General features: G+C 39.9%; 2 protein-coding genes across 3 annotated transcripts in view; both read left to right on the top strand.

Moving 5' to 3' along the window:
* Positions 1–11,016, top strand: COQ2 (coenzyme Q2, polyprenyltransferase). The gene is given in 8 exon segments (XM_067556834.1): positions 1–292; positions 2,690–2,764; positions 2,767–2,855; positions 4,834–4,955; positions 5,221–5,306; positions 7,628–7,761; positions 8,295–8,483; positions 10,537–11,016. Coding segments are annotated over 8 exon segments (1,137 nt in total). The 5' UTR covers positions 1–6; the 3' UTR covers positions 10,693–11,016.
* LOC137158875 (placenta-specific gene 8 protein-like) overlaps positions 8,785–22,605 on the top strand; it is a 21,199-nt gene continuing 7,378 nt past the window's right edge. Inside the window, exon 1 of one of the 2 annotated variants that reach the window (XM_067556837.1) lies at positions 8,785–9,511. The gene's annotated coding sequence lies outside the window, so the exon portion shown is untranslated. Of the gene's footprint in view, positions 9,512–11,343; positions 11,557–22,605 lie in introns of those variants that run through there. The other variant, XM_067556836.1, reaches the window with a different exon arrangement.

Genomic DNA, 22,605 nt, shown 5'->3' on the forward strand with positions numbered 1-22,605 from the left:
GGCGGCATGGCGGCGGCGCTGGTGGTGCGGCTCTGTCCGGCCCCCAGAGCTGCCCCCGGGTCCCGCTGCCTCTTTCTCCGCGGAGCCGGCTTCGCTCGCAACGCCGCCGCCACGCTCGCTGCCTCGACCCACCGCGCCCCGGAGCCCCCGCAGTACCCCCTGTTGGGCCTGGGCCGGGGAGCGGTGGGGGCCGGGCGGCGACCGCTGAGTTTCTCAGCGGCGGGGCTGGTGAGCTCGGCCCCCGGCCCCCTGCAGCCCTACCTGCGGCTCATGAGGTTGGACAAGCCCATCGGTGAGTGCCGGGCAGCGAGGCCAAGGCCGGTACCCTGCATTCGGCTCCCTCCTCCGTGCTACCCTGCGGGCCTCTCCAAGGTGCTGAACAGCCAGACGCAATCGCTGTCAGCCCTGGCTGGGGAAAGCCCCCGACTGCCACAGCCTGGGAGCGGATGACAGCCTGGATCACTCTATGATTGCCTGTTCTGTTCATTCCCTCTGAAGCACCCAGCATTGGCTGCTGTCTGAGATAGGATCCTGGGCTAGATGGACCCTTGGTCTGACCCAGCATGGCCATTCTTATGTTCTACAGCAGGCCTTGGTTCATGTCACAGTGAGGAGTGATGCATCTCTACATCCCAGGGTTGCTGTGAGGATAAACTCCATGAAGACTGCTGAAATTATGGGAGTCTTTAAGGGGAACGGGGCCTAGAAATGCAAAGTGCTGCTATAAAAATGGATTTCAGCAGCATCCACTTGCCAAGAGACTGTTGGATTGTTTGAGGCAAGGCTAAACTATCTACAGCAATACTGGTGTCTGGTTTGTACAATCACTGTTAATTTTTGTCAGTGTAAAGTTTTCAAAACCACCACTCATCCTACCGCAATCTAACAGTTATTGGTCGAGTTTCCAAAAAGACATGAAGTACAAACTACCTTTTGAAATTGAGAGTGCTTTTCTTTACAAAAAAAATTCCAGTGTTTGTTTTACAAAAGTCACATTCTAATAATACTTCAAGCAACAGAAGTCTAGTAATATACAACACTTAATCAACCTTTTGTCCCAAATGACCTTTAAGTGGTTTACAGGTGATCTAGTACAGCACCACTCAAAGGATGGGGTGCTGACAATTTGTTGCCCAGTAATGCTGTACAATTATGTGAGGGGGAAATGTTTAGCGAGGACAGCAGGGCAAATCTCTACACTTGTATTTAGTGCCCTGGGATCTTTTATGGCCATGATTGCCATGTGGACGCTCTGGATGTTAAAAGGTCATCTAAAAGATTCTAAGCATTGCATTCGGTGGTCTATCGCAGATGAGCTGAGTTGGCCTGCAGATGTTTGTCAGTTGTTCTAGAGAGTCTAGTTAATTCAGACACCATTCTTAAATCCTTGAGCTATGCTCAGAACAAACAAAAAGCATGAATTTTACACTATTGCCAGTATCCAAGTGATTTTTTTATTGACACTTCATGTTGAAAACTTGTGTTCCTTGTTCCTGAATAGCAAATACCATTGACAAGGTTGAAATTGTAGGTGTTCTCTTCTTGGTATGAGAGACAAGGTGGGTAAGGTAAAATCTTTTATTGGACCAACTTCTGTTGGTGAGAGAGAGAAGCTTTTGATCTTAGGGCTTGTCTTCACTTACAGTACTAATGCAGCTGCGCCACTGTAGCGTTTTAGTGAAGACGCTACTATACTGATGGGCGAGCTTCTCCCAGCGGGTAATTAATCCACATCCCTGAGAGGTGGTAGCTATGTCTACAGGAGAAGCTCTTCCATCGACATAGCGCGATCTACGTGAGAGATTAGATTGGTATAACTAGGTCTCTCAAGGGTATGGCTATTTCACACCCCTGAGTGACCTAGTTATACCAATATCAGTCTGTAATGTAGACTTGACCTTACACAGAGCTCTTCTTCAAGTCTGGGAAATAATACTCAGAATTTTAGCCTAAATAGTTAACACACACTTAAAGGGACCATTCAAGATGAAGTGGCCTATTAACACTCCTTTTGTCATTGGGGGGAGGGGGGGGAAGGAAGAGGGATGGATGGCAGCTGGGAATGGGTAGTTAGTGGGTTATAGATAGTTGTAATAAGCCAGAAATCCGGTATTTTCTATTCTGTGTTCTTGGTAGAAAGACTGCAATCTGCTTATTCAGGCTAGACAGTCAATTAGTCAGTAGGTCATGTGGCACTTGGAACATGAAATATTTTACAGATTGGCTAGACATAATTCATATAAACTCAAGAGAAAAATCCATTTTGGAATGTGTCCTTGTGAATAATTGTAAAGTTAGCTAGATATTTGGTTTAGATAGAGCTGTGGAACAAGGTGCTTAGCAAACTAGTGTGCATCTTATGTTCTCTGTAATGGCTGATTTTATGACTATTTTTCAAACACTGTATTTCCTCCATGGTTCAGTTTTCTGTTTTTATTGGGAAACAAACAAAGAGTCTTTATATTCAACATTTCAATTAAGAAGAGAGGAAAAAAAGTAAAATAAAGGAGCAGAATCAAATTGCGGATCTACAGTGCCTTGCACTGATAACCATCTCTCTGTTTTGGTGTTGCAATTTTAGAAGTTTTTAATTAGTAATTCAGCATGTACTTGCCTTTTGTAGCATGCTAAAGAGTAATTCCATTTATAATTTCTCTTTTCCTAATCCCTTTCAAATTCACTTTTCTAGGAACATGGCTGTTGTATTTGCCATGCACATGGAGTATAGGCTTGGCAGCAGAGCCAGGCTGTTTTCCAGACTGGTATATATCTCTCTGTTTGGTACTGGAGCGGTCCTGATGCGTGGAGCTGGCTGTACAATTAATGACATGTGGGATCGGAACTATGACAAAAAGGTAGAGAATGCCCCATGGTCTTGAAAAGAAGAGGCAGGCTCCTTTTAGTGTTTAACGTGCAAGTAAATTGCTGGCTTTTTATTGAAGTAAGCCCTCTTTTGTCTTTCACCAAGACAAACTGGTTATTTGTCTGATATAAATACAGGCTTTTCTGATGAAGAGTACCTCCAACTAATCTCATTTTTCTTCCTGGTGGTTCAGAAGTCATACAGAAACTAATCTGATGTCTACCATCCACCTTTGAGTGGTAAAGGAGATTTTCTTTTTTGTGTAACAGAGAGCCACAAGTAGTAATGCAGTAGTGGTTCTTGACTTCCTAGATTATTTGTATCTAGGATAAGGTACATCAGATAGTTACGATGTAATCAGAGTTTAATCACAATAAATCCACTTTTTGTAATATTTTCCTAAAAACAGAACCAAACCAACTGACATGCTTCTTTTAACCTTACTAGTCATTACCTCTCCAAGAATTATTGGAGATTTCTTTATCTTCATTTTGTAACTTTTCAGGTGTAAATTGCTGCCTAAGGTGAATTTTATACTCTTATTTAAACTGGTGGCTATAGTAATGTACCCCAGATAAGAATGAGCTTTTGTAATGTCAACTTGCAGTTTTCTCTGTAACTTTACACTAAGAGAAGACAAGATAATTTGACACTGCTGCATTTCCACTGTTTGGTAATAAAACTGCTTCTCTGACTTTTACAATTGGGGCCTACCTACAACAAAATAATGAACTTAAATGAATTTGACAAGAATGTGATTTCATTAACAGTAAGGAGTTTAAAATTCATATAGGAAATTATTTGACACACAAAATCTCCGACAGGTGTCTTCAAGAGTGGGTTGGTGGCACGTCTAGTTAGTGATGATTTTGTTGATTTCTTGACTAAAACATTCCATGCTTGGTCTTAACCCACAGTTGACTTTTTCCTGAATGTTAGAGTTAAATTAGTGCAGTCATTTCTGAGTTGCATGAAGGTGAAGATGATACTCTCTATGGACCAAAAAATATTTTTGTATTGTCTCATTTAAACTGCAGAAGCTATAAATCTCAAACTTGGCATAATTGTAGTGTTAACTGAGAGAGGAAAATCAAGCCAAACTTAAAGGAAAATAGTTTAGTTTTGTTAAAGCATATGCACACAGTACTTTTTATATAAATTATTAGAGCGTTGTAAACAGATGTCATTCTTACCTGGCGCTCAAAGACACACATACTGTATAAAGTGTAAAACTTACTCCTTCCTTGGGGTTTATTGTTAATTTAGATAACATGACATACATTTCAGCCTCAATTTTCTTCCCAAACTTAGTTGCTCCTATAGTGTCCTTGCTGACCTCTCTTCCCCTGAAAGTGGTTTCATTACCTTCTATATCCTGCTTGGAGCTAATTGAATGCTAGTATAACGAGGTGGGACTATACAGCATCCTTATGTAGGATTCAAGCATTTAAATACAGGATGAGTCAACAGAGGAAGCCCTGCAACTCTATTTATAATCCTAGAGTCTTCCACCCTATTACAGACATTTTAGTACAGAAACACTTAGAATGTTTGAACAAAGAAGCTGTTTAAAGGTGCCCTTTGTTCTTAAAATAAGGATATTCAGTGCAAAAAGTTAATTTCTCAATATTGCACTAAGTACACAAATAATAAAATTCAAATCTAAAGTTATTACAGTAGCTTTAATTTAGTCTCATTACACACAAGTAGTATTTTCTAATCCTGCTTTCATTTTTAAAATGTTGCATATTTTAATATAAGTTTTTACTGTTTATTCATCCATGTGTACCATATACAGGATGTGAAATGTGGCACAGGTAATATTGGTTTAGGAACCCTTAACTTTTGAATTCCCTGATTCATAGGCTTAATTTTTCCATCTTTACTTTGCATTAAGATATGATTCTTGTCTATAATGTGTATTTTAACTCAGTATGTTGGATTTAGTATTGAAAGTATTCTTTCTTTAGGTTTTAAGAACAGCAAGTCGACCAATAGCAGCTGGAGATATCTCAACTTTTCAGTCCTTTGTTTTTCTTGGGGGACAGCTTAGCTTGGCTTTGGGCATTCTTCTGTGTCTAAATTACTATAGGTAATGTATATGTGAACTTTTATTCTTACACTACTTTGCTACCAGGCTAAAGCTAAGCATGATGAATTTCAACAGACAAGGCAGTTTTTTGGGAAAGTTAAAAGCAACCGAATTCATGGTTTTAGAATGAAATAATACTTTCAGTCTTAACTACGTCACTCCTCTGATGCTACAGTATTGATTCTTAGACAAGGAAATAATCAGAGTTCAATAGAACTATTAAGTAAACCATATAAAGTCTCTTAATTAACTTCTTTCATTACAGTATTGCCCTAGGAGCAGCCTCTCTGTCTCTTGTGATCACTTATCCCTTGATGAAGAGAATCACGTATTGGCCACAACTGGTTTTGGGTGAGTTTAAAAATTGCTAGTTTCCCTTTTTTCATATGTAATTTTTTTTTAGTGTCCTGGCAAAATCTTAATAAGTTGCCTGAAACTACAAATAAGGTCATTGGTATGTCACACTTTTTTAAACAGTTAGTAAAACACTTGGGAGTTTCTTTCCCTCCTGTCCCCGCACACTCTGGTGTTGAGAAATAATCCATGTCACCTGAGTACCAAGTGAGAGATGTGGGATATTTTTCTCTCTGCCTCTGGAAATCTTTCTTAAATATGTATTTCACCTTATATTCCAATCTGAGACATTTAAATTATATGAGCTAAGCAGATTATTTGCACTGTATTCTAACTTGACACAGTTTGATATCCTACCTTTAAATTTTTGTTTCCCATATTTTTTCCACTTTTAGTAACCACTTTTAATATCTACCATCTTTAATAAACACTGCTGTTGTGTCTGCTCTGTTCTTCTTCCATTTCTCTTCTTTAACATTTCTCTACAGCTAATAAATATTAAGCTTAAGGCCTGAGTCATGCAGACATTTAAGCATATGTTAAACTTGAGACATATGGGTAGTCCTGCTTACTTGACTAGGACTACTCCCATGTGCAAACAGTTGCAAGATTGGCGGTCTATGTTAGTTAAATCAAGTTTAATTTAGAGAAAAAACGTATAGTAAATTGTTGCTACTTATATTGTGTAATATGTAGGTACTTCGATTTATTGCTGCTTAGTTGAAAATTTGTATGTAAATGTTATAAACTCAATGTGATATACTTTTGAGATTTTATAACAATTCATGTGGCTTATCATTAGGTTCTTTTTTTTTTCTTGTTTGAACACACCATTGCACTTTTCTGAATTTTTTTTAAAAAGAAGAAAAAAATAAAAAGATAGCACATTCCACAGTGAAATGTGCTGATCACAGCTCATCTGTCTGACTTTCAGACACCATATAGTTTTTCTGCTACTGTCCCTAATAGTAGCAGTTAGCCAGCACTCTCTTCAATGCATTCTCTCCAAACATTTTAGAGACTAGAATGTTAGTCTCTTTCCTTCTGCTGCAGATACAAGCAGAGCATAGAAACCCAGGGACTAGTGGGAGGGAGATGAGTGGTGATTCCTACTACGATTAGCATTCCTGTTTTCTCATATAACATCTTTCATTTCTCATGAGAAAATAATAAAATAATCCTCTCTTTTCCTCCATCCTCCTGTATGAGTGCAATGTTTCTGGGTTTGTAGATTCCAAGACCAGAACAGACCATTGTGATGATCTAGTCTGACCTTGTGTATAACCCAGGCTATAAAACTTCCCCAAAATAATTACTACAGCTTTTCTTTTAGAAAAACATCGAGTCTTGATTTAAAAATTGCCAGTCAGGGAAAATCCACTATGACCCTTGATAAATTATTCCAGTGGTTAATTACCCTCTCTGTTAAAAATGTACGCCGTATTTCCAGTCTGAATTTGTCTGGATTGTTATACCATTCTCTGATAGATTGAAGAGCTCATTATCAAATACTCATTCCACATGTAGGTGCTTACAGATTGTAATCAATGTTGTTGTAGCTGCGTTGGTCCCAGCATATTAGTGAGAGACAAGGCGGGTGAGGTGATGTCTTTTATTGGAGCAGCTATTGTTGGTGAGAGAGACAATGTGTGTGATTTATATGTGACGCTCTGAGTAAGTTTCTCAGACCTGAAGAAGAGCTTCATGTAAGCTTGAAAGCGTGTCTTTCTCACCAACAAAAGTTGGTCCAATAATGATATCACCTCACCCACCTTGTGTCTCTAAACTGTAATCAAGTCATTCCTTAATCTTCTATTTCTTAGACTTAAGGAGCTCAGTCTATTTAGTTTGTCACTATAAGGCATGTTTTCTAATCCTTTAATCATTCTTGTGGCTCTTCTTTGAACCCCCTCTCCAATTTATCAACATCCTTTATGAGTTGTGGGCACCAGAACTGGACACTATATTCTATCAGCAGTTGCACCAGTGCCAAATACAAAGGTAAAATAACCTCCTTACTCCTGTTCAAATTTTCCCTGTATATGCATCCAGGGATTGCACTAGACCTTTTGGCCTCAGCATTACACTGCAAGCTCATGTTCAGCTGAATATCCCCACAACTTCCAAATCTTTTTCAGCGTCTCTGCTTCCCAGAAGAGAGTCCCCCATCCTTTAAGTGTATAGGGATTAAAAATCAAAAACTGCACAGATACTTGAGTGTCAAATGTTGATGGAAAATATAATTTACATTGCTCCTGATTTTTACATTTTAGAAGCCTATAATTCTGTATATTTTTCTTCCCTTCTATTACTTACAGGGCTTACATTTAATTGGGGAGCCTTACTTGGGTGGTCTGCCATCAAAGGCTCATGTGATTGGTCCGTGTGTTTGCCTCTCTACTTCTCTGGAGTTATGTGGACATTGGTATATGACACTATCTATGCACATCAGGTAAAGTAATGACATTGATGTTAACTTTCTCATTGTGAGTTTTGTGTGTATTTAAACTCACTACTTTGGACTTGCATGGCATTATTGATCTCCCCACTGCAATCAGAAGATTTAAAACCTAGAAGTGCTTTTAAGACATTTTTTTCTTATCCACTTGATTTCACCCCGCTAATTACTCTATCATCCCAAGTTTTTCTGCTCACTGTACTATCTGTGTAAATTAGTTTATGAATGTCTCTGAGTAGAGCCCTTACTGTTAAAGTGCTGTATACACCTAGGTATGGCACTATATAAGTAATTTTGAAGTCAGTAGCAGCAGTCAAGTGCTCAACAGCTTTGAGAACTAGGCTGCTTATTTAGGAGCCTAAAAATGGATTTAGGAGCCTAACATTAGACACCTGTCCTTGAAAACGTTGGCCATAAGGCAAAGCCTTTTCAATTACATCCCTAAATCTACTTTCCCCACCCATGCCTTCTCAACTTGTGAATTGCTAGGGGAGTTATGTTTTTTCTAATAACTTTCTTTATTCTAGGATAAAAGAGATGATGTTGTCATTGGTGTGAAATCAACAGCACTAAGGTTCAATGAAAACACAAAGCAGTGGCTCAGTGGCTTCAGTGTTGCAATGCTCATGGGTCTGAGTATGGCAGGAATAAGCTGTGATCAGACTTTCCTCTATTACACAGCTGTGGCTGCCGTAGGTGCTCACTTAGCTCACCAGGTTTGATCTTATTTTTTACTTCTTTTCTAAGTGGAAGCTCTAGATTAGAAATCCTGTATCAGTTTACCTAAAATATTCAGCTGTCTTGTCTCAAACCACTGCAGCAAAAAGAAGGCTTTTATTGTATTTTCAATAACAGCTGCAGACAGGTCTGTCTTTATATGCCTAAGCATATAGCAGCCTTTACTCTTCTCCTAACGTGTAATGTAGCCATCATCATGGCATTTGGATGCATAACTTAGAATACAATAGGTACATAATATATGCACTAGGATCATTCGCTTAAATTAAAAGGTGTATAAATGTTAGTGGGGGGAGACTAAATGGCCAAGTGATTTGGCAATGGATGCAGAATCTTTAAATGTGGTTATGATCTTAAAAACAGCTATGTAAAAATGGCACTGTTGTTTTTGCCTCCCAATAACTCAATTAAATTAACACCGCTTACAAATGGATATATATTTTCTAACTGCAAACCCTGCAAACTCAGTCTGGGATCTGAAAGGCAGTCTGGGTTCCCTTTGTCTCATACTTAATCACCAACAGCAGATATCCTGCAGTTGTAATTTAGTAAACAATTCTGTGTAAGTGTCAGCGAGGAAACAATACAGGTCACTGTCTCATGGCTATATTGGTTTTAGCAATCTGACAATAAAATGTAGTTAAAATCAAACTTATTTTAATCAATAGAACAAGCAACTAGGACTCAGAATAAACAAAGTAAATACGTGTCCTTTTTATGTATGCACATTTCTGATCATAATGGATCTTTAAATTCAATCATCAGTTCATATCCAGACCAAGCTTGTAGTGATTGCAAATGGTCTGTAGAAAATGAATTGGTGGTCTCAGTAGTAGACTAATGGTGGTAGAAGTGTAGAGGTAGTTCTTGTAAATAGAGAAGTGTCCGTATCCCAGCTGGCAGCCTTGTTAGTAGTCAAGAAACTAAGTACATAATTGGCATGGAGCCTGATCAGGGTTGTGAGATGCAGTGGGGTGCTGTGGGGAAGCTTGCACATCTGATGCAGGTGCTGAACTCTATGGATAAATTTCATTCTCTAGGATTGCCTTTTTATAATTCCCTTTTTATAGTTGTGCAAATTCCCTTTTTATAAATTGTGCAAATATTGAATGGCCAGGATTCCCTTAAATGGGAGTCAGTACAACATGAGAGCTTCTATTCTCCAGACCAGGTAGGATTAGATATTTGAGAATGAAAACCTAAGTGTTTGTGGGGAGGGGAGTATAGAACAATTATCAAGAACAAAATAACCAATCATTCACCCTTTGCCTAGTACAGAAAATGCACACACACAAGTGATATTAGGAGGATATTTAGGTATTTAACTATCTTTAGTTTGCTAGATGTTTTGACCTTTTTCAGAAAGTTAATTGCAGTCTTCTTTTGCTGTTCACTTAATCCCCTCTCATCTCTTTTTCCACCATGTCACCCTCCTGCACATGCTTCTTCGTTTCTTGGTCATCATCCTGTTCTGTACCCTTGGACATCCCACTGGCAGCTCATGTTTTCTGTCATCATTAACTAGCAGTAGCTCCTAAGGGAGGCAGTTAGCCGGGTAATCCTTATTTTCAGCTGATTTTGCAGGTCTTCTGTGAGCTATCTGTGAACCACAGTTTGAGAACTCAATTCCTCTGGACTCTCATATTCTTGTGTGTGTGTTTGTATTGAAACCTACAGCCAGATTTTTGAAGATATTTAAGTGTCTAAAGGTACAGACAGTGCACTGTGCACCTGTTGTCTGTACCTTTCGGTGCCTAAATATCTTTTAAAATCTGGCTTAGTATCCATACATGATACTTATTCTCTCTACCTTTCTGTGTATATTGTGTCTTCATCCATTTGTCAAGTGCATTTAGGCAGACTCTGTGCCTGTATAGAAACCAATGCAGGCACAGAATTTTGCCTCTTTGGAGCTCATTGTGAATTTCTTGAGATAGGGGACTGTTTGAATGTGTCTAATGTGAAGTGTCTGGCATGCTTGTGGCACTATAGATAATAATAATAACAGAACATTATACTGAACTTTCACAGATTTACACTTTGGACATACATAAACCTGAAGACTGTTGGAAGAAGTTTACCTCTAACCGCACAGTGGGACTTCTAATTTTTATAGGGATTGTAACTGGAAATTTATGGAAAAGAAAAAATCCCAAAGAAATGAATGCAATCAACACTGATATTTAGTCTTTATTTTAAAATGATACTGTGTTCAAGAATAAAAGCACCTTATCCGCAACTGCTACTAGTTTTGTTTAATTCAAATATTTAGCAAACAGAATTATTGTTAATTAATACATTTTAAAGACTGAACTAGCAGTGGTCGTGACAACAGAGCTTCTCAGCTGCTTGCGATGATCTTGAAATGTAAAATCCCTGTCCTGCCTATTGCAAGGAATCTTTTGTAAAACATTGAATATTGTATGAGCCCTGGCAATCTGTAAAAATCACAGTAAGTTTCTCATGTGAAAATGCAGTCATTTGTAATGTAAAATAAAAACTGTTGTGTGAAACTTTAGTGATTTGATTTTTGCAGCAGTTTTTTGCATGAAAATTTAGTTTCAGTAAATCATTTTTTTTCTCCAGACATGTTTAGAAGCAAGTAGAGCAATATTCTGTAATTTGGTTCTGAGTAGTAATAAGAAGAATGACTTGGCATATTCCAATTCTGTAGTCCTCAATCTGATTGGCCATCTATGGTTCTGGCCATGTGGAAATGCTTTGCTGGAAACTTTATGGGCCTCCATTTTTTCCTTTTAAAATCCCTTTTAAAAACAAACTTCTGCAGCATTGCTTACAAAAAGTGAGCTGATCTGCCAAGAATTAATGATTGGAATATGGACTATATATAAAAACAAACCCAAAACATCCCAGGATTATTATAAAGCATACCTAGCCACTCAAGTTGTTTGATCTTACAAACCTAACCATGTCTTACTTTTGACCCTCTGTGTTTCAAGATTGTAAGGTTTCCAGAGGAAGGACTTGTCTTTCTCCATGTTCTGTAAAGCCTCTAGCATGTACAGTGATAATGGGATAACCGATACATAGGTGAGAACTACAAAGTATTTTTATTTGTTTCTACTGTGAATTATATCACTTACTAAGTGGTCTAACAATTCTTTTATTGGCCCTTAATACAGAGCTGTATCTTGCAAGGTTATGGATGCCATAATATCACTCCTTACGGGAGTAGGTTCATTGATTTGGGACTTTCAATAATATCCTTAATAGCCTGTGATTTATAAGTGAAGCGGCTCAGCCAGCCTGTCATTCACTCACTAAGGAAACTACGTAAAGAGAGTGTCCTGTTTGTAACTTCTGGAGTTAGTTTCTATATAAGGAACAGCAGACACACCTATTACAAGACAATGGCTGAATCACTTCGTGGCGTTTCTTTTAGATGAGGCAGGTGTAGTTTTCTGAAGTAATGAGCTCTGATAATGCTTGTAGAGTAAGGCCCCACACCCACAATCAAGTTCTTGTGGGCAAATCACTGCCCCCACATAGAGCCCCATTCATACCACTAGCCTATGGGTACATGGATCTGTTTGCACTGAGATAATTAAGGGATTAGGCCTGAATGTCTATTGTTTTTTAATAACGTTTCCATCTTTCTTTTGTAATGTTGTTAATTATATTTTTCTGAAAACAAAGTAATTTTCTCCTACTCTTTGAACAAATGATGTTAACTAAAGATATTTTTAAGCAAAAAGTAAACAAATTAAGAATTTTATTCACTAGGGATGCTTTACATAACACCGCTCCAAGTATTTCAGTATTTTAGCAACTCATGACAGTTTTGTTTCTTCTGGTGGCTTTTAGATATTTGGACAAAGTTTTTTTTAAAACTAGGTAAATTCTGTCTTGTCCTCTATTTGTTCTGTGTTTTTTAAAATATTAAGTGGGCTGTGCTCTAGGTATCAGGGAGTTGGAGGCTTGAGATCTGCCTTTAAATTAACTGTTGCTAATGAAGGTATCATGTGCATCTGAAAAAAGGGCAGCTGCTGTTTTAAGTTTTAAACCATCTACTCATAGATGTGTTGTCCTTGATGATCATGGGACACCAAAAAGGAGAGAAAGAAAGCCATGTTAACTTTTGGCTTCCTTAACACTGTTAGAGTGACTGAGTTGGTTTGTTCTTTCTTTATCATACAAACAAGATCTCCATGATATTCTGAAGGTGGGGAGATGGGTGGAGAATTTCATTTGTCACCCTCATCTTGGGGGAAAAGGACAAAATAAAATACACAACCCCAGTTTATTTATCAGTACCAGTTTAAACCTTTGGCTTACTAGCCAACTCTAGACTAGTGCTTCCTATTCTATTGAGGATTCTGGCCTTTTAAAAATAGTTTCCCATGTCCCATATTCTCAGTTATTAACTGGGAGACTCAGATGCAACCTATCATTAATAATTATCAGTATAACTTGTCCATAGGTGCATGTATGTACCTACTTGACTTTTGTGAGCGCTCTGAAAAGAGAGATGTTGCTCCTGCAATTAATTAAAGGAAGAAACCAAAGAAGCCTGTATCTGTCACACTTCATTCCGATCCATTTCACTCATGCCACACTGACCAAGGAAACTCAGAACAGGAAAGTGACCTGAATCTTTCAATCAAAAACCCAACAAATATGAACAGTGTTTTAAGAAGACAGACCACACCTTGTCACATGTACAAAGAATAGTAGGCAAACACAAAATAAGATGTTGGATAACGTCCATGTATTCTCAGGATTGTTTTAAATACAACAGTCTACGGTCGATAGGTGGCTTGAAAGTGTTCAAGTCAAGATCCTTGAAATTGCATCTTCAAGCCAGTTGTGTGGGGTTTTTTAAGTGGATAGAGCCATCCAAAATGTTCCCACTTTTCCTAAAATTGGACTTTTATGTATTAACTTCTCCCCATGGTACATATAATCGCCACCCCCATATTGGAGTTATTAAGTAGTATTTTCAGCTATATTTGATATGAGAGCCGGACATTACTGTGTGATTTCCATCCTGTATCTTTTTGCCAGTAGTAACTATTAATGAGAGATGCAGCTTAGGTATTTAAGGTACACCATAGTGGTATGAGTGGCCTAAAACCATGATTTTCATAGACCCGTAAGTCCAATGGTGGCATGAATAACCAGTGATCTTGAGGGAAAGGCTGTGATAGCTTTCAGCCCTGCTGATTGATTTAAATAGACTTACATTTTCAAAACAGTCTTCAAAAGGAGAAGGCTGGGGGGTGGGAGGGGAGTGTGGTCTCCAAGATGATGACCCTGCAGGGATGGAAGGTAGATACCCTGGTATAAAGAGTACTAGTATGCTGAACTGTCTGAAATTCATCCTTGGTGTGAAGGGTTGGCATGAAGGCCCCCTACAGACCACATGAATCTTGTACAGCCAGAGACTGTAGATGTCTTGTTTCTGAGTAGGCTAGTATATAAGGGATTAAAGGATTAGGAATACAGGATCTGTGATTATGTCTATGTAGTGGCCCAGAAATCTTCCAAAGGGGGCTGCATTAATGCCCCAGAGCCTCTTTCTGAGGTGAGAGATGATCCTTGTGGAGTTCCCAAGGGAAAATCAGGTTACTTGGATTGGGATTTTCAAAAATGCCTAGAGGATTCAGGAGCACAAGTTTCATTGACTTTTCGTTGGACTGGTGCTCCTGAAGTCATGTAGGTGCTTTGGAAAATCCAAATCTTGGTCTTCCATGGCAGAATTTCAGCTTCCACAGTGTAGCAGCCCCAGATCTAAACGTGTAAAAACAGTAAACAAACATTTTGAAATGCACTGGCCTTTATTTTTGGACTGTAATTATTATAGAAATCTCAATGTTTATATTAATCACAAATGTGTACTCAATGTAAGCATTATGGCCCCAGTTCTCAGTTGACTTATACTAGTGTAAATGGGGAGTAATATTCACTTCTGTCTGCAGAATCAAACTAGTGTTAAACTGACTGTATGAAGAATCAGTCCACTTGTGTCAAATTTTTTACCCATTATTGTTTTATGTTTACGCTCTCATAGAATCATAAAATCATAGAATATTAGAGTTGGAAGGGAGCTCAGGAGGTCATCTAGTCCAACCCCCTGCTCAAAGCAGGACTAACCTCAGCTATATCATCCCAACCAGGGCTTTGTCAAGCCTCACCTTAAAAACCTCTAAGGATGGAGATTCCACCACCTCCCTAGGTAACCCATTCCAGTGCTTCACCACCCTCCTAGTAAAAAACTTTTTCCTAATGTCCAACTTAGACCTCCCGCCCTTCAACTTGAGACCGTTGCTCCTTGTTCGGTCATCTGCCACCACCGAGAACAGCCTAGCCCCATCCTCCCTGGAACCCCCTTTCAGGTAGTTAAAGGCCGCTCTCATTTATTCCGTTCTCCCTTTCTTTCTCCCACTCATTTTCTTTCGTTCTTTCTGTGCTGAAACATCTTTTACCCCTTGCTTGCTTATTTTTTTAAGTTAAAAAAACCAATTTTCCCAATGGTTTTAATCACACCAAACTCAGGACATTTTAAGTTTAGTTTCCTATAATAACAGTAATTCAACCACATTTCTTGTATATATACAAGATTGACAACATATATTCAAATATAACGTGACATTTGAGTTAGTGTGTGAAGATTTCAATCCTGAGTTTTGCAAGATTAAATCTCACCCTTAGTGTTGCATAATGTATTTCTTTTGTATCTAACATTCGTCATTTTGTGATGGGAAAAACAGATGACTATTCTTACAAAATATCTTTTCAGGTCAAGTTGAGATATCCTATAATTAAATTCCTTGATGACAAGTAGCTAGTAGCAATCTTGGAAAGTCACCTGGGTAATTTACATGTTGCAATTTGTGTAGCATATGGAATATATATAAGGGACTTAGTTGAAGTTCGCCCAAGAAAAACAATCTCTCTCTCCAAGACTACTCTGCAACTGGTATGTGGATATTTCTTTGTTTAGTCTGAGAGAACCTTTAGCAAAGTTCAGTTTATTAAAACTATGAAAAGCTGTTAGCTGCTGAGTTGGTTATTTCTGGGAGGAGAAGCTAATAAAAAGTGAAAATGTTTTGTTTTCTACTCAGGAAACCGATTAGGTAAAATGAAATATGCTATAAATCCTCTTAGTGGGTATTTGACAGAATTATACACCCAAGGTAAAAAGCAGGAATGTAACTTTTTTTTTTTTTTTTGCCTGCCAATGTTCAGATTGTATAAATGTATTAAAATGGATATTTCCCAGAAATTTGGAGCTGATTTTACTGAAAAATGAACTTTGGTACAGTTTAAATTTGGCTGCATATATTTCAAAATGACTAATGGAGACAAAGTACATCTTACTAATGGTATTAGGGTTGTGAAACAGATTTCATAAAAATTCAAGGTAACTTCTATCTTATGTGCTTTGAAATAATCCATGTATTAAGAGAAGGCAATATGTCGCTTGCTGTTTTCAACGTGCTCTACCCTCCTTTCACCTATTTTCTGCTCTCTTGAAAAATGCAATGACCTCTTCTCCCACAATCTTGTTTGGTCACCAAGATGTGTATAGCATCAGTGACGGCAGAGTACCAGCTTTGCAAAATTTCATGGTTAAGTTAAGAGAGGAGAAACCATATGAATGGACCTATGGTTTAAGTGACATGAAAACTATATAGAGAGTACTGTATACATCTTGTAAGAGTCAGCATAATGCTTGTGTTACTTTTATTGTTTTCTAAAGAGACAACTTAGGAACAAATAATGATCAACATTCTTTTCTTTGAGCCACGTGGCTGATCTTGACTCTGATTACCGGCAATATACAGTAACTATATATGGTGTTCAGAATACAGTGAGGAGTGCCCTAGATTGATCTGGGGAATGGGCAGAATATCAGAGCAAAAATCTTCTCTATTGATCAGAAGAGAGCTTTGCCCAGTAATTGGAAGTGGTGTTATTTCTGTTCATTTGCTTGACTGATGTGTGGTGCAGAAAAGAGTTGTGTATAAACCAGTTTAATGTTTAAGGAGAAGGTAAGATTAATTTTACTTTTGCAACTCTTTGTATCTCTTGGGAGGAACCTAGAAGATTGATTTGTGGAGTAACATCTCTAAGAAGCCAAAAGAGTAATCACAGAGATTTGAATGTCTGTTTTTCAGCACTCTCTTACACCCATGCAATCACATTAACATCAGTTAACATATGTTGGAATATGTTAAAATTAGTTGGAATATGTTAAAAATATATAATGGAATTTTGCCCATGGTGTTTTGACTGAAAGTGGCCACTCTGTTTCTGATTTTCAGAAAGCAATATTAGTAAAATCATTCAGACTTGAGGTCCTTTGTTTTTCAGAGAGTGCTCGCTCACTTGCCAGCAAGAAGGTGAGGGATGTTTAAGGATTTATTTTTACAGCTTGGCAATAGTTTCTTTTAGCAATAGGATGAAGCAGGCTTGCTTTTAACCTTAAGAACTTGCAGATTAATGAGGCTATTAGTAATGAATATGGGTGACATATAAAGTACTTTCTAACTTGTAAACAATTGTCCAATAAATATAGGTGGTTTTCAGGGCATAGTTTTTAAAGCACACCTAATGAAGAAGATAAACATTCTGTGAGATAAGAGTCGCTTCTTGAAAGGAGTACGTGTGTGTCCTTTTTGTATTGTACTTTTTTTTTGTCTGTTTTTTTTATTTGATCTCTTGAATATTTTTAATATCAAACCACAAATGAGTCAATCAATCAGCTATGCATTTTAATCAATATGGTAACTCTAGTGTCCAGTCAGGCCCCCCCCCCCTTTTTTTTTCAACAGACAAGGAACTGAAACTAGAGATTGGCCTGAAACAATCTTTCAGGGAAGTCTAAATTTTGTGGCTTGCACCCGTTATTAACAAAAATCAAATCTTATTCAACTCAGTTGAACTGGTTGATTACCTACCAGTAAACGAGAGGCAAAAGACTTGTCATCTTGTTACTAATCCCTTGAGCAGTCCAGCCTTATTTGAATCTGAAAGGATATGATGCTGTTTAGAGAATCCTGGTTTTTCCCCCAGATGGACGGGTGCATGTGTGTTTTTTCAGAGTTTTAGATGGAAGTCAATAATGGGAATTGCCTCTGGGAAGACTTGAACACTGAACTGTACCCAGATGCAATATCAGTGAATAGTATATACAGACTGACTGAGTAGTGCATTGGAAGTCTGGCCAGACCTGTGCATCTTCATTTGTCGGCAGGGCTGATTCATTTCAATCAAAGTTGTTTAAATCACAGGTATAATCGTGTTTTAAAATAGCAAACTGATTTTAAATAATCTGTTTTAATATTGATTTGCATTTGTACTTTATAGTTACTTCCCTAAAGAAAGATTTCTTCTTCCCATTGGTTGATAACCATGAAAACATGTTTATTTGCAACTTAATATTGCCTTTACACTAAATTTGGTGTTTCTTTTTGCTCATCAGGAGAATACAGTATGACTATATACATTTTATTAATCAAATATATAGCTTAACTTACATTTATTCAGATTCTTAATTTTTATTTTTTTATTATTTTAGAAAATGGTGACTGATGCATTTCTTCTTTACTAGATGATAGTTTTTTACTTGTGATTTGTGTCCTGCTGTGTTTGGATGGAAATTCAAATGCAATTTAAAATGCACCAAACCCTCATTTTCAATTTTTTTTTAGTAGTTCAATAACACCAATTTAAACATGCTGGATACCTTAAAAAGGAAAGATCATCAATGTTTATAAAAATGTTCTTAATTTAAAATTAACTGGCTTATTATACAAAGGAATATATGTAGTTGGTTAACTGAAATGATTGTTTCTGATTTACAGTCATAGATTGGAAAAGGAAAACAAGTTTTTTTGCTTTTCCAACTCCCTTTGGTTCTTAACTTTGGCTCAACTAGTCATTGAACTGAACTAGTTGAATAAACTTAAAAAATAAATAAATATTCTCTCTGCATCTGCAGAAGAGCCTGCTGCAGTCAGAAGCTTGTTTAGCACTTGAACAAACTCTAGTTTCAGGTGCTTAGCGAGGGACTTCCATCAGGTCAGTGGTATGACTTTTTAAAAATCTTGGCTGCAAACATGCATTGTTTAATATTTTTAAATTTTAATTTACATGATTTTGATAGATTATAGTAAGTTTAGGCCTTAACAGAGGTAGTCAAAATTTTAAATTTAAAAAATTTTATTTTTAAGAAATAAACTTGTGTTGAATTTAAATAAAAAAGTCCAATTTTTTTTTTAAATCATCTATATTTATCCACCCTGTTTGTCAGACTCCTCCTGGGGAATTAATATTATTTTGATTTGCATATGGTTACACCTGTTCATAACCGCACCCTGTCTAATATGGAGCATAACAAATAACAATACTTCCTGCTTCTAGAGCCCCTTCCATGTAAGATTCTCAAAGGGCCTTCCATCAAATCCAGCCTTATCCCTCACTGTGCAGCAGATGGGGAAAATGCGGCACAGACAACGTGATTTACTCAGTTGTACGGGCGCTGGGAATAGAAATCTCATTTTCTGCTCATGTGTTAACCACAAAACCATCTTTCCTACATTTCTCTAGCAGATATATTATGGAACTTCTATTGTTCTTTGAGTGTTTTCGTAAGTCCATTACATTGCACGTCCACACACAGTAGGTGTGCGCTCATTGTGTGCACGGGTGCTGAAAAGTGTTCCCTTACAGTACCCATAGAGGCAGCCCTGCCCACAGCTGAGCACCTTGTGCTCTGAAGTGAGGGTGTAAAGGGCAGAGGCACCCTGTCCTTCGTCCTATTTATTCTTACAATTGGTGGTTGGAGCATTGGTGTTCCTTGGGAACTAACTTACCGTATACCTAGTGGTACTTTTTCTGTTGTTTGATGTTAAAAAGAAAGTCTTTTATTCTTTATTTTTAATTTCTTAAACTTTTTTTTTAGTTCTATTTTGTTTTTCTATCCCTCTCTCCCTCCATCCCTCCCGCCCCCAGTACTGGGGGAGCCTATGCCAAGGACCCGAAGTTTAAAACTTTTGTGGGCTGCAGAAAGCTTATATCCATTAGCGACCTTCATTCACACTGCCTCAAATGCTCGGGTGAGGCTCATGCTAGATATAGGTGCTCCATTTGTTGTGGTTGTAGGACTTGGACAAAGAAACTGAGGGAGGAATGTCTCCATTATAGCCATATGGAGGCAGCCCTTTGATTGGCATCACAGCCCCCTTGGTAATTGAAGGAAAGTTCCTCAGCGACTTCTTCCTGAAGTGCTCCCCCAGCCTTGCCAGCAGACGAGCCAGAGGAAATCCCCATCACTGGGTCTGTTGTCTTAGAGGGCCTAGACTTTGGGATTCAGAAGCACAGGAATAAATCGGTATCCGGTTCTTGAAGTCCAGAGGAGGAGACTCTGCTACAGAAGGCTGGTCCAGTACTGGCTCGTACAGACAGCTCTGAGCCCTTGACTTCGGTACTTTCTCAGGGACTGACCAGCTACCTGGTCAACTACAATGGAGCCATCATCCGTGGTTCCGGAGGGTCAGCAACACATATCTAGTCCAGAGGCCTGTGCTGCTGCCAGAGACTTCCTGTGCTTGTCAGTGCAGCCTTGACCTTTACTTCAGGCCAAGGACCATCATCTGAGCTCAGTCAGCTGCAGCCATCGGCACCAGAGCATCATCAGGCTTTGTACTGATTCTGTCATCATCATCTGGCCCAGCTCTATGCTGCATGCTACCAGTGGCTAGAAAGCTGTCTATGCTTCCTTCAGCACTGTGTCCTTGAGGCAGATCCAGGTCTCAGTCACTGAGGATCCCTCCTGGTTCCATGCCATTCTGGCTCTTTGATTACTCCGATTGCATGTCCGACTCTGAGGTAGGCTCTTGGGTACCCCAGTACTGAGAGTCTACAGCTCCCTGCCTTTCCTACACTCATTATTGTGACTCTAAAAGGGCTTCAGCCAGGGGTTGGGGCACTTAGGCCAGGTGTGCTTGGGGCCCAGTGCCATAACAGCCTCCCTCAGTGGCATTACTGGGTGCCCTGGAGGATAATGCCTGCATCCAGATCTACTTCGCCTCTCCCCCATACAAGTATGTCTTCCAAGAGGGAGTCTTCTCCAGCCAGAACTGAAAGCCAGTCACGGTCGGTACCTTTGGAACCTCAACCTCATGATTTGCCTCAGCTGACTCCAGAGCTGCAACTTGCTCTGGTACTTCTGTCTCCGCTGCAGACCTCCTCCTCCTCATCTGATGAGACACTGGTTCCGGAGGCATCCTCCCCAGTACCAGATGACTGGAAATTGATCCAGGAGTCCCCCAGGTGGATGGCAGCCTCCCTGGGCATTCAAGTGGAGTTTGTGGAGGAGAGAACCCACACACTGCTTGACGTTCTCCTTCCTACGATGGCAGGGAAGCTGGCCCTGCCTGTAAATGAGGCCATTGGGCAGCTGGCCAAAACTATTTGGCAAACACCCTCCTCTGTTCCTCTGGGTGGCCAAAAAAAGGAAATGCAAATATCAGGTTCCATCCCAGTGATTCGAACCCTTACACGCCTACCCCGTTCATTAGTGGTGGCTGCTTTCAACAAGAGGTGCCAACAGGGCGGGGCTAAGGCTCCCGCCGAGGACAGAGATGCCAAAAAGCGCAATATTTTTGGTAGAAAAATGTATTCTACAGCAAGTTTGCAGGTTTGCATTGCTAGTCACAGCGCTCTGCTCTCAAGATAGGATTTTTCTTACAGAGAGACAAGCAATGCTGGCCTTACGGGTGGTCAACCGTCTAGGGCACTGTGGTCGGGGGTGCCATGGCTCATGCGGTGTCCCAACTTGGCAGAGGGGCTTGAGTTGCAGGGGATGTTGTTGCCACTTGCGGCTGGGGAGAGTCTGCGCTGGGGGTGAGCTGTGGGAGCCCCCGTGGGCTCGGGGGAGCGCCCTGCAGGGCAGGCTTGAGTCTGGGCTGGCCTTGCCTTGCCCCTGGGGCCATGCCATGCGCTGGTCTGTGCCAGGCTGGGGGGCAAGGAAAGTGCCAGGGGGGAGAGCTGCACTCACCCTGACCTGCCTGGCACAGCCCACCTGCCAGGATAGCTGCTAACCCCCCCCCAAGTATCCATGAAGCAGGGGCAGATGGGGCACGCCTGGGCTAGTGGCAAGTGCTCCTGGGTGCACAGAGGTGTCCCACGTTGTGTGGCACTGAGGAGCAGAGGCAGTCAAGCTCCCTTGGCAGGTTTCAGCAGCTCAGGGAAACAGACCTTGTTTTGGGTGCATGCTGGACTGAGCTTCAGTTTGTGCCTTGCAGCACTGCCGTCCTCCTGGCTCATCGCATGGTCGCCAGCCCCGCGTTCTGTCCACTGGTGCCAGAGGCTCAGGAGCTACAGCTGCCCGGGCCATTTGCCACGGTCTCTGCTGTAGATGTCCCCAGTCCCTGCCATAACTTAAAAACTTCTCCAGTAAACTCAAGGTGTGTGACCATATGGTGTATCTGTACTTAAACACAAAGAACGGGTGCCAAAATACAAGTTTGTCTAGGGCACCATTTTCCCGAAGGCCAGGCCTGGAGGCAATATCTCAGTTACTGACAAGCTGCTGGAGGAATCTGGAGAGCAATTTTTGTCTCAGAGGGACGCCTCACCTCTCAATCAGCTCTGCAGGCTTGTTTAGACAGCAGATTCTGCAACCAAGGCGATGGTGACTGCAGTGCCTATGCACATATCCTGGGTGCAGTCCTCTGGGATTCCTGAGGCAATGCAACAAACAATTGAGAACCTCCCTTTTAAGGTATGTGCTCTATTTGCATCTAAAACAGATGAGGCTTGACACACATTGAAAGATTCAAGAGTGGTGTTGAAGTGTCTGGGCCTTTATACACCAGCAACAAAGAGAACAAAACATCGTCCTCAATATGAGTTCAGGCAGCAATATTACTCCTTCTGCCAGGCTGCTCTGTTGAAGAAGAGGTAAAGGCCCATCAGAAGGAAGCCGATGCCTTCTATTTCCTCACTTTTTTCATCCCAGCAGCCACAGACCTCAAAGCAGTAATTCTGACTCCTACGTCGAGGACAGCCTATTATCCAACCAGATCTCACCAGCCCCTTTCCACCTTTCTGGGACAAGTTGTCCCCTTC

Source organism: Emydura macquarii, unplaced genomic scaffold, assembly GCF_026122565.2.
Source record: "Emydura macquarii macquarii isolate MOO-44397 ecotype Brisbane River unplaced genomic scaffold, CSIRO-AGI_Emac_v2 contig_1790, whole genome shotgun sequence".
NCBI lineage: Eukaryota > Metazoa > Chordata > Testudines > Chelidae > Emydura > Emydura macquarii.